Below are 12,473 nucleotides of genomic sequence, written 5' to 3' on the forward strand. Positions count from 1 at the left end.
TCATCACCCAAGCAGTGAGAAGGGCGAGGACCCCAGTTCCATCCACTCACCCTGGGAAGACTTGGCCGGACTTTGACAGGGCCTTGTGTGGGGCTGGCAGCAGCAGGGATCCCCCTTCTTCTTGAAGAAGCAGGCCACCGCCACCAGGAAGCAGCAGACGACGGCACACAGGCAGAGCCCCAGCGTGCTGTAGACCAGGGCCAGCTGATCCGCACTCAGCTTCTGCCCTGGGAGAGCTGCAAGACAGCGGGAGACCCCTCTGCAGTGCCTTCTCCTCTTCCCCTCATTAGGCTCCCGCAATCCACATGCATCTGACCCACCCTGCTGCTGGCCTGTCTGGCTCCCAGAGAGGCTGGGCTCCTCTCCCGACCCTGAGGCTGCTGGGATGCTCTCTGGATCCTGGAGGAAGTTGATCCACTCCTCCATCCTGGTAGCAGCTTCCCAAGACCTCGAAGCTGGAAACATGATCTGGGCCTTCTTGTCTCCACTTGCTAAGGCTGTAACTGGGACAGCACCGGAGATGGGCTGATGGGTGAACAGATGAATGGATGGCGCTGCAGGGAGCATGTCCCGGTGCATCCTGACCTGGACCCTTCCTCCAGGGAGAAGCCTTCCTGGGTGAGGGTTTAGAGCTGTCCCTTGGTATAGTATCCATGGGGTTTGGTTCCAGGATCCCGCACAGATACCAGAATCCACAGATGCCCGAGTGCCTGATATACGATGGCCTCTTATTTGCATATAACCTATACGCATCCTCTTGTACAATTAGATTCATCTCTAGATTACTTACAATACCAAATACAATATAGATGCCATGTAAATGGGTGCTATATTGTGTTGTTTAGGGAATAAGGACAAGAAAAAATGGCTGCAGAGTCAGTATAGATGCAACTATCCATTTTCTTTCCTGAGTATTTTCCAGCCACTGTTGGTGGACTGCTGATGAGACAGGGCTTCTGTTTGGTAATAAAAATGGTCTTGGGCTGGGCGCGGTGGCTCACACCTATAATCCTAGCACTTTGGGAGGCCGAGGCGGGCAGATCACAAGGTCAGGAGATCAAGACCATCCTGGCTAACACAGTAAAACCCTGTCTCTACTAAAAATACAAAAGATTAGCCGGGCATGGTGGCAGGCACCTGTAGTCCCAGCTACTCAGGAGACTGGGGTAGGAGAATCTCTTGAACCCAGGAGGCGGAGGTTACAGTGAGCCAAGATCACACCACTGCACTCTAGCCTGGGCAACAGAGTGAGACTCTGTCTCAAAAAAAAAAAAAATAAAAAAAAAAGATCTCAGATAGTGGCTGTGGCTGCATAACCTTATGATGTGCTAAAAACCACTGGGTGTACACATCACAATGGCAAATTTGATGGTATACAAATTCGGCCTTGATCTTTTAAATGGGGTGAATTGTCCTTCAAGAGAGCAGGAGGATTAAGGGGGATGCTGTGGCGAAAGTGTCCAACACAAAGTGGGACTCATTCTTCTAGACACGTTGTCTTAAACCTGGCTCATCTGTCCTTCCACCCAGAGCCTGGAGGATGCCTAACTCCAGGGACAGGGAAAAGCTTGGTATAAGGAGAACTTCCAAGGGGGGGGCTTTTGCCTGGACTGAGTCTGTCTCTGGCATCCAAACCTGGTGGCATAAGTCCTGAGTCACAGGGCATCCAGGTGCCCTGCTGCCCAAGGCCCTCCTGGTTGGCACCTGCTGTCCTGGTCTCAGTGTAACATCACCTGTTCTACTCTCAAACCATAGTGGCCCCTCTGTGTCCATGACACTGCTGTGAACATTCACATCCACGTGTTTGAGTGGATGGATGTTTTCCGTTTTCTTGGGTGGATAGCTAGGAGAAAGAATGGCTGAGTCACATGATTGATGAGAACAAAACTTGATGTGTGTGATGAATTACTTTGTTTACCGAGAAACGATGGTAAGGAGCACCGAGCTGTCCCCAGGTGGAAAACTGCTCAGGGCCTTCTATAATAAGTAAACAATGTAAAGATGTCATGCAATAGTTAAACTAATTTTTTTTTTTTTTATAGGATCACTCCTGTATAGGGTGTCTGACAACCCATGTTGGAGGGTCTCATCCAGTTGGGTGGCAGAGGGAACAGGACTCGTTTAATGAACTTTGACTATCTCTTAGTGGAGTGGGTGTGCTTCGCTAGGGGGAAATCCACTTGTTTGGGCTGCCTGGATTCTTCAGAACTACCAGGAGGAAAGGCTAAGTGTGCTGGTCTACAGAAACTGTGGCCACTGTCCCCCTAGGGGCTCTGGCCCAGGGAGATCAGGTTCTGTCCCTGAGCCTCTGACTGTAGTTGTTGGATTTCCTTTTTCTTTTATTTTTAGAAAGAAAAAAGAATAATAAGAAAAAGAATAAAGAAGAGGAAGAAAGAGAAAGAGGAAGAGGGAGAGAGAATGGGGGTATTGCTTTGTTGCCTGGGCTAGAATGCAGTCTAAATATGGGTATGCCTATAATTGTCCTTAATAATGGAGACATGAAAGAAAATGAGGGAAGAGAATAACAAACAAGGAGGCAACCAACATTTCGTTTAAACTTCTAAGTTGATATGATGTGGTACTGATAAGAGTGTATATTTTGTGTAAAGTGGAGAGTTCTATAAATGTTAATTACGTTTACTTGTTCCAGATCTGAGTTCAAGTCCTGGATATTGTTGTTAATTTTCTGTTGCATTGATCTGTCTGATATTAATGTTGAAGTCTCCCACTATTATTATGTGGGAGTCTAAGTCTCTTTATAAGTCTTGTATGTCTGTGTATTTCTGTATTGGGTGCGTATATATTTAGGATCTTTAACTCTTCTTGTTGTTGCGTTGATCCTTTTATCATTATATAATGTCCTTCTTTGCTTCTTTTGGTCTTTGTTTCTTTAAAGACTATTTTATCAGGGGCAAAAATTGTAACTTCTGCTTTTTATTTATTTATTTTTGCTCTCAGTTTGGTTGGTAAATCTTTCTCCATCCCTTGTTTTGAGTCTTTGTGTATCCTTGAACGTGAGATGGGTCTGGATGCAGCATGCCGATGGGTTTTAGTTTTTTGTCCAAATTGCCTGTCTGTCTTTGAATTGGGGAATTTAGTCAATTTAAATTTAGAATTAATAATGATATATGTGAGTTTAATACTGCCATTTAATACTAGCTGGCTATTTTGCCCATTAGTTGATGTAAATTCTTCATTATATTGATGTTCTTTACTTTTTGGTATTTTTTAGAAAGGCTGATACTGTTTGTTCCTTTCTATGTGTAGTGGTTCTTTCAGAAACTCTTGTAAAGCAGGCCTGGTGGTGATGAATTCTCTGAGTGCTTGCTTGTTCACAAAAAACTTTATTTTTCCTTCACTTATGAAGCTTAGTTTGGCTGGATGTGAAATTCTGGGTTGAAAGTTCTTTTCTTTAAGGATGTTGAATATTGGTCCCCACTCTCTTCTGGCTTGTAGGGTTTCTGCTGAGAGATCTGCTGTAAGTCTGAGAGGCTTCCCTTTGTGGGTAACCTGACCTTTCTCTCTGGCTGCCCTTAGTATTTTTCTCCTTCATTTCAACCCTGGTGAATCTGACGATTATGTGCCTTGGAGTTGCTCTTCTTGAGGAATATCTCTGTGGTGTTCTCTGTATTAACTGGAGTTGAATATTATCCTGCCTTACTAAGTTGGGAAAATTTTCCTGAATAATATCCTGAAGTGTATTTTCCAGCTTGGATTCATTCTCTTCGTCACATTCAGGTACACCTATCAAGCGTAGATTAGGTCTTTTCACATAGTCCCATATTTCTTGGAGACTTTGCTTGTTCCTTTTTATCCTTTTTTCTCTAAACTTGTCTTCTTGTTTTATTTCATTGAGTTGGTCTTCGACCTCTGATATCCTTTCTTCTGCTTGATCAATTCGACTGTTAAAACTTGTGCATACTTCACGTAGTATTGTGTCTTTCAGCTCCATCAATTCACTTATTTTCCTCTTTAAATTTTGTATTCTTGTTGACATTTCGTCAAACCTTTTTTCAAAGTTATTAGTTTCTTTAGATTGTGTTAGAACAAGTTCTTTTAATTCACAGAAGTTTCTTATTATCCACATTTTGAAGCCTGCTACTGTAATTGGAACACACTCGTTCTCCATCAAGCCTTGTTTCGTTGCTGATGAGGAACTGGGATCCCCTGCTGAGGGAGAGGCGTTCTGATCTCGGGTATTCTCAGCCTTTTTTGACTGTTTCCTTCCCTTCGTTGTAGATTTATCCATCTGTGGTCTTTATAATTACCGTCTTTGTAATTGGGTTTCTGAGTGGACGTCCAACTTATTGATTCTCAGCGCCAAAATCTGAGCAACCCACTGCGCCGACCAAATCAGCAGCATTAAGATTGATGGTGCTTTTCTGACTCTGCACCAATAACCGACGCTCCGGCAAAACCGCCTCGCCGGTCACAAGAGTCGCACTGGCGACCCGTGGGGCTCCTCCGCTGGGAATCTCCTGGTGCGTGAGCAATAAGAATTCATGTGAAGGTGTGGCGTCCTCTCGTTCTTTGCGCTTTCACTGGGAGCTACAGTCCCGAGCTGCTGGTGATCAGCCATCTTGGATCTCTCTCCAGTTAAACTAATTCTTAAAACACAGGATACATGACCCTGCCCCCATTGCTCCCTTGCAAAGAATGCTTTCTAGTTTGTTTTTAAATAGTAGTGAACAAGCACTAGCTGCCCGTCTTGTTTATCTTTATTCTATGAAAATACATAGAACACCTGCTTGTTAAAAATAATCACTTGTTCACACTTGAATAAATTCACACGTGAATAAATACGTGGGTCAGAGTCTGCTCTGGGCTCTCAGCTGGGAATGCTGTCAGTCCCCTGAGCCCACTTTGCACTCTAAACTTGTGTCTGACTCTTAATTCCTTCAGTGCCGCCTGGGTTGGGGTCTCCATGACCATGCTGGTCTCAGTAAGTGGCACCCAAACGTGAAAATCAAACCCAGGATGAAGGGTTGCCTGAGCAATGGAGAAAGGAGAAGCTAATCTAAGCTGAAGGACACCCGAGGACGCTTGAAAAAATCTCCCAGGTAAATTAGGGTGAGCTTGGAAGCATCAGGGTAACAACGGGACAAGGTTCAAGCAAACGCAAAGCTGATCTCAGCTTGCTTTATCATTTGCTTAGAAGAGGGGGAGTTGAAGTTAGTTGTAGCCGCTTAACACAGCTTTTTAATGCAGTTGAAAGATATTGCCTCTGGTTTCCTGAGCAGGGAACTGTGAATATAGAAGAACGGGAAAAAGTGGGTACTATTCTAAAAAAGGCAAGCAAAAAACAAAACAAAAAAAATTGAAAAAGACAAAAATAAAAAAACAAAAAATCACACAAAGAAATACAAAACAAAACAAAAAAGGCATGTAAAGAAGGAGCTGAGGATATTCCTATTCCAGTGTGGTCAGTTTGGGCAATGGTGCATTCAGAATTAGAGCCATTTCAAACTGATCATGAGGAGGAAGAATCAGCGGAAGAAGGAGAATATAATTGGGATGAGGAAATTAAAGATAACCCAGTTAAGAAAAAAGAAAAAAAAAATGAGGAAAAAGGAGTCTGTCTGCCAGCCCCTCCTCAGCGTTTAACCAAAGAGTGGCTAGATCCACCTGACATTCCTCCGTTAGAGGAATCAGAGGCTGTTTCTAAAGTGAAACTTGCTGCTTCAGTGGTTGTATTTATGCCCTCCACAGCAGTAACTGGGAAACTACCCATTGGGCATATATTCCTTTCCCTCCTTTGTTGCAACCTATGACATGTTAGATCCCTCCGTGGATTGGGTCTATCTATACAGGCTGGAATACAACAGGCTTTCAGGAATGGAGATTTAGAGGCTTGGCAGTTTCCTGTTACAATACACCCCACTAAATCAACAAGGACAGTTTCAGGTAACATTTGAGCCTTTTCCATGTAAACTTTTAAAAGAATTTAAACAAGCAATGAGTCAATATGGCCCAGGATCTTCGTTTGTTATGGGACTGTTAAAAAATGTGGCCACCTCTAATAGATTAATTTCTGCTGACTGGGACACTTTAACTCGAGCTTGCCTATTTCCTTCTCAATTCTTACAGTTTAGGACCTGGTGGGCTGACAAGGCTAATATTCAAGCTAATATGAATGCCAATGCTCAGCCTCCAGTGAATATTTCTGCAGAACAGCCCACAGGAATTGGTGCATGGGCTCCTTACATGCACAGGCTGCTATGGCTGATTTGGCCATAGAGCAGGTTAGGAAGGTGTGTTTAAGAGCTTGGAAAAATATTACATCGGGAGGTAAAAGATTTCCATCTTTTAGCACAGTGAGACGAGGGCCAAAGGAGCCGTATGCAGACTTCACAGCTAGACTACAAGAAGCAGTAAGAAAGGCAATCGCAGAGATGGCAGCTCAGGACATAGTGCCATAGTTACGAGCATCTGACAACACAAATGCAGAATGTCAGGCTGCCGTATGACCTATTAAAGGAAAGCCTCATTTGATGGAGTACATTAAAGCTTGAGATGGTATTGGAGGAAATTTGCAGAAAGCTATTTTATTAGCACAAGTCATGGCAGGTTTAAAAATAAATGAAAGAGGTATGCCTTTCCCTGGAGCTTGTTTTAACTGTGGAGAAAGGGGACATATGAAAAAGGATTGCAGACAAAATCTAAAAGCAGGGCAGCCTGTTACTCTAAGTAATTTAATGGTAGCTATGATGGCGGTTATCACCACTGCAGTGAGAATTCCTGGAGTTGGGGCAGAATGAAAGGAAATTTTACATATTGGATCCTTTGTTGCAATCTATGACATGGTTAGATCCCCCCTTAGATGTATACACTAATGAGAGCTTGTGGATGCTGGAGCCAATAGATAATCTCATCCTCAAGAATATGGTACTTTGATGAATCTCTCAGCTTTGAACATCTACCTATATGCCGAGGAGAAGCTGAAGTATGTTTAAAAGCAAAAATTCAAGCATGGCTAGCCATAATACCTGGAAAAAAGTCACACTTGAGCTCAGTTACATATGATCTCTGGCTTTAGCACTTTTTATAATAATTCAGGAAATAAAAGTTACATTTTGCCCCCCAAAACCTACATGCAGACAAAATAAAGAGTGGTCCTCTAGCCGGGTGTGGTGGTTCATGCCTGTAATCCCAGCACTTTGGAGGCTGTGGTGGGCAGATCATGAGGTCAAGTGATCGAGACCATCCTGGCCAACATGGTGAAACCCCGTCTCTACTAAAAATACAAAAATTAGCTGGGCGTGGTTGCATTGCAGCTACTTGGGAGGCTGAGGCAGGAGAATTGCTTGAATCTGGGAGGCGGAGGTTGTAGTGAGCTATGATGGTGTCACTGCACTCCAGCCTGGTGCCTGGCAATAGAGCAAGACTCTGTCTAAAAAAAAAGAGTGGTCCTCTAAGTTAAAAATATTAATCTGGGAAGATTGTGTTTCGGCAGAGGCTGAGCTGCTGTACAATGATTTCCATGGAATTGTTATTGATTGGTCCCCTAAGGGGATATTTAGCATTAATTGCACCTGTCAGCCCTCTTGTTGTGACATGGAATCACTTTGGTGGCAGATAAAACATAATAACTGTTCCGAGTCAATGCACACTGAGACAAATGCCCCTATTATTTGAAGAAATGGGGGCAGGGCAGGACCATGATCAAGAATGATTTGGTCAAGATTGGGAACTGAACAAAGAGAGCTTTGGAAGATGTTTATGGCTTTAAAACCAATAAAGGTCTGGGAAGGAAAGTATAGTAGAGGATTGGGTTCTAATTCTTATCTCTTGGAGTTTTTAAGAAACAGAACTATATGGATTGGAGCTGTGTTAAACCTCCTTACCTGGCAGTGGTAGGAGAGCTACAAATTAACTTTGTTAACTCCGAAGTGGCATGTCAAAATTGTAGACTGTTTTCTTGCATTAATCCTTCTATGTTCAACTCTCATCAATCTGTATATATTGTTTGTTAGAGCCCGAGAAGGAATCTGGCTACCTGTAAATCTGTCTCATCCCTGGGAAGGGTCTCCCTCAGTGCACATTTTTACTGACATTTTACAAAAGGTTTTAAAATGAACCTGAAGATTTATTGCAACTTTAATTTTAGTTAGTATGGGTCTGATTGCAGTCACGGCCACAGCAGCTGTGGCCGGAGTAGTCTTGTACTCCTCCAGACAAACCGCTGAGTTTGTCAACAATTGGCAAAGGAACTCCACTTTGCTATGGAATTCTCAAACAAAAATAGATCAGAATCTAGCTAATCAGATTAATGGTCTTAGGCAAGCGGTCCTCTGGTTAGGGGACAGAGTAGTTAGTCTAGAATATAGAATTCTATTACATTGTGATAGGAATGCTTCTGATTATTGTATTACTCCTCATCCGTATAACGAGACAGCATAACTGGGAAAAAATAAAGTGTCACTTTGAAGGGCATGCTGGAAATTTATCTGTGGATAATTTTAAATTAAAAGAATATGTTTTTCAGGCTTCTCAAGCACATTTAACTTCAATTCCAGGAACGGAAGTGCTTGAGGGAGCTGCCGATGGATGGGCAGCCCTGCATCCAGTGACCTGGGTAAAAACACCTTGATGATCTATGGTGGCTGTTACGATTGTGTTCTTAATTTGTCTGATTTCTCTTTGTTAGTCTGCAGGTGCAGATCCCGAATCCTTCGACAAACAGCTCACTAAGATAAAGCTGTGTTTGGTTACCTAGCTTTGCAGAAAAAGAAAGAGAAACATGATGAGAACAAATCTTGATGTGTGTGATGGGTTATATTGTTTACCGAGAAACAATGGCAAGGAGCACTGAGTGGTCCCCAGGCGGAAAACTGCTCAGGGCGTTCTAGAATAAGTAAACAATATATAAATGTCAGGCGATAGTTAAACCAGTTCTTAAAACACAGGATCCATGACCCTGCCCTCAATGCTCCCTCGCAAAGCATGCTTTCTAGTTTATCTTTATTCTACGAAAAAACATAGAACACCTGCTTGTTAAAAATAATCACTTGTTCACAAAGAATAAATAAGTGGGCAGAGTCTGCTCTGGGCTCTCAGCTGGGAATACTGTGAGCCCCCTGAGCTCACTTTGCACTGTAAATTTGTGTCTGACTTAATTCCTTCAGCGCCGCCTGGGTTGGGGTCTCCACGACTGAGCTGGTCTCGGCACATGATAACTGTTTCATTTTTTGAGGACCTGCCGGACTGCTCTGCACAGCATTCACACTCCTTTTTGCAGATGACAAAACTGAGTCTCTACAATACTGTTCCCAGTCTCAGACCTGCACCCAGTAGCCAGCGTGACCAACTCCCAGGCTGGTGCTCCAAGCCAGCAGGCTGCACAGGGCCCCAGGGCTGGCACTGTTCCTCTTCCTCACACATGCTCTTAGATTCAGGAATCTCATAAAGTGACAGAGCTGCCGGGACTCTTAGGGGCCATAAGTGTCACTCTGACATTTATGGCGGGGGAGATGGGAACTCAGTGTGAGCTAGTGTCATTCCAGCAGCCCGTAGCTGACCTTCATGTCTGGTGTCCAGAGCTCAGAGAGGCCTACAGGAGGAAAGCAAAGTCCCCAGGACCTGCAAACTTGTTGCCACACATTCCGAATCAAATGCAAACAGTGCCCTGGAGGCATCAGCAGGGAGACACTGGCAGCCCTCAGAGCACAGACAATGCCTGGCTATAAGATGTTACTAGGTGGAAATGAACAGCATTGATTCAAGGAGGAAGACCAAACATTCATGCAAATTTCAATGTTTCAGCATGAGATTCTGAAATCCGAGTGTTCAGAGACCATGCAAGTGTTCAGAGACCATGCCCAGAGTGCAGTCACCTGATGCCATGCCCTTGTGGACTCTCTGGGCTGGGCTTCATTCTATCCAGGAGAGTGCCGTTGGAGTGAGGCTTTGCCGCTCTGGGCATCTGCCTCAAGAAGGCCTGACAGCCTTGCTGTTTGCTCACTTGGAAGCCCCGAGCCACCACTGGAGAAGTCCAGCTGGAGAGGCCCCATGGAGAGGGGCAGGCCCTGAGATCAGCTGGAGGAGAAGCAAGGCCCGAACATCCCAGCATCAGAGCTGAGCCTCCAATGGCTCTATCCCAGCACCATCTGCAGGAGACATCCCAAGCAAGAGCACCAGAAGACTCGCCCAGCTGAGCCCCACCTCCCCACAGAGCCAGGCAAAGTCACAACATGAAGATAAGGATCTGGAAATGAGATCCCCCCTGGATTAAGGTGGGTCCCAGAGCTAGTAGCAAGTGTCCTTCTACAAGAAGAGAAGGGAGGAGACACAGGCACCGGAGAGAAGCCACATGAAGACAGAGGCAGAGACGGCAGTGATGCAGCCATGAGCCCAGGAGGCCTCGGGCAGCTGCCAGAAGCTGGAGGAGGCGGGGAAGAACCCTCCCCTGGAGCTTTCAGAGAGAGCGGGGTCCTGCTGGCTTGGATCTGACTTCTGGCCTCCAGACCAGGAGACAGAGGATCAGTTTATGTTTTTTTTTTTAGACAGAGTCTTACTCTGGCTGGCTGGAATGTAGTGGCATGATCCTGGCTCACTGCAACTTTTGCCTCCCGGGTTCAAGCGATTCTCCTGTCTCAGCCTCCCGAGTAGCTTGGACTACAGGTGCATGCCACCATGCCCAGCTAATTTTTGTATTTTTAGTAGAGATGGGGTTTCACCATACTGGCCAGGCTGGTCTCAAACTCCTGACCTCGTGATCCATACACCTTGGCCTCTCAAAGTGCTGGGATTATAGATGTGAGCCACCGCGCCTGGCCAGTTTGTGTTGTTTTAAGCATCCAGCATGTGCACACTGTCACAGCAGCCCCGGGAAGCAAATACAGCCTATCCGAGGATAGCACCCACCCAGCCAGGTCTTCAGTCCTGGGCAGGGCTCTGCACACTTGGCAAACTCCAAGTCACTAAGGCTCCACAAGAGCCCTGTGACATCAGAACCATCATGATCATTATAGGCGGGGACAGCAAGACACAAGTAGCCCAGATGCGCCTAGATTAATTCTGATGTCGCAGAACGTTCAATATTTAGATCTCAGCACCAGCGGTTTTTCCTAACCTTACGCGCTTTGTTGCATTCCAGAACCTTATTCCCAGAAGGGGTCAAGGGCACCCCCAGTGTCTGCAGCACACAGAGGCTGAGCAGCTCCATGGCCATCACCACGCCCTCCAGTTCCAATCTCATGCCAATGTGCTGTCCCTCTGTCCCCCTTCCAAGTCCTTGTCATCTCTGGTTCCCCTTATTGCCAGAAATCACCTCTCGCAGGGCCCCTGCTGCCATCATCACCATCCAGGGGCAACAGGGCACTCCCCATAGCCTTGCTCTGACCTGGGCTCCTCCCGTGGCTGCCCCTGCCCCCAGCAGGACATTGGCCTCCCAGCCTGGCACATGGGGCCCACTGTCACCTGCTATCTGGTCCCTCCTGGTGCCATTTCCAGCCACCCCTGAATGCTTGCTCTTCCCAACTCAATCTGCAGCCCCCACGTGGGGGACAGTTTCCTGCCCTTGGTGCTCCTCCTCCTCCTCTGCCAGACAGATGAGCATCCCACCCGCTGGGGAAGGCTCCCTGGGCCACCTGCTCCCCTCCGGGAGAGGCAGACCTCCCTGCACCTGCCCCGGGGCCCAGGCAGGGAGCGCCTCACGTCAGCCTGGAGTCATCGCAACAGAACCCACGCCAATCTCCTCTGCTGCTCACATCTCGAGCTGTTTTCAGTCCAGCTTGCGAGCCTGCCCTCCCCTCCCCACGAAGCCCCATGTGCGAGCAGCAGGGCTTTCCATGTCCTCTTGGTGAGCACGGGGAAGCTATCAGCCTCTACCTTCAAAGCAGATCTGGGGTGGGATCCCTCCTGCTTCTATGGAGTGACCACCACACTCCCGTAGGCTGGGAGACCCGGAGGAGGGATTTAGCCCAGCCTCCAGCACAGAGCCCCTCACAGCCTTCCCTGCCACTAGCAGCACCTGTACATGCTGCTGCCTCTGCCTGGAACCCTGTTCCCACTGTGTGGCTTCAACATGGTCGCTTTTTGAATGAGCAATTCCAGCGCACAGAGCACATGCTCCCCCAAAATGTATTCTCCCAAATCATCCTCACAGTGACTCTGTGAAGGTGAACAACCTCAGCCTCACGGAACCGAGGCACAGAGAGGGTCGGTAGCTCGCTCCAGACCACACAGCGTTTGAGGGACATAACTAGGGCTCTGGCTACACACTCCACACCCCTGCCCCAGCCTGCACTAAAGCTCCTCCTCGGGGAAGCCCTCCCTGTCTCTGTCTCCCCTGAGGCTGGGTTACATGGCCCCCGTGCACTAAGAGGAATGTGTCATCTGCCTGGCCTGTCCACTGCCTGACCTTTCGCAGGACAGTGAGCTCCACGGGTCTGAGACAGGACCTGTCTTGTTCGCTCCCCTCCCCATGCACAGCAAGCCTGCCACAGTCCTGGGTCCCACTAATGAGTGGCAGT

General features: G+C 46.7%; 1 protein-coding gene across 1 annotated transcript in view; it reads right to left on the minus strand.

Annotated features, from left to right (window-relative positions):
* TNFRSF13B (TNF receptor superfamily member 13B) overlaps window positions 1-12,473 on the minus strand; it is a 55,916-nt gene that overhangs the window by 15,212 nt on the left and 28,231 nt on the right. Inside the window, exon 3 of the mRNA XM_003929313.3 lies at window positions 51-236. Coding sequence (XP_003929362.2) covers window positions 51-236 — 186 coding nt within the window. The remainder of the gene's footprint in view (window positions 1-50; window positions 237-12,473) is intronic.

This window comes from Saimiri boliviensis, chromosome 17 (genome assembly GCF_048565385.1).
Source record: "Saimiri boliviensis isolate mSaiBol1 chromosome 17, mSaiBol1.pri, whole genome shotgun sequence".
NCBI lineage: Eukaryota > Metazoa > Chordata > Mammalia > Primates > Cebidae > Saimiri > Saimiri boliviensis.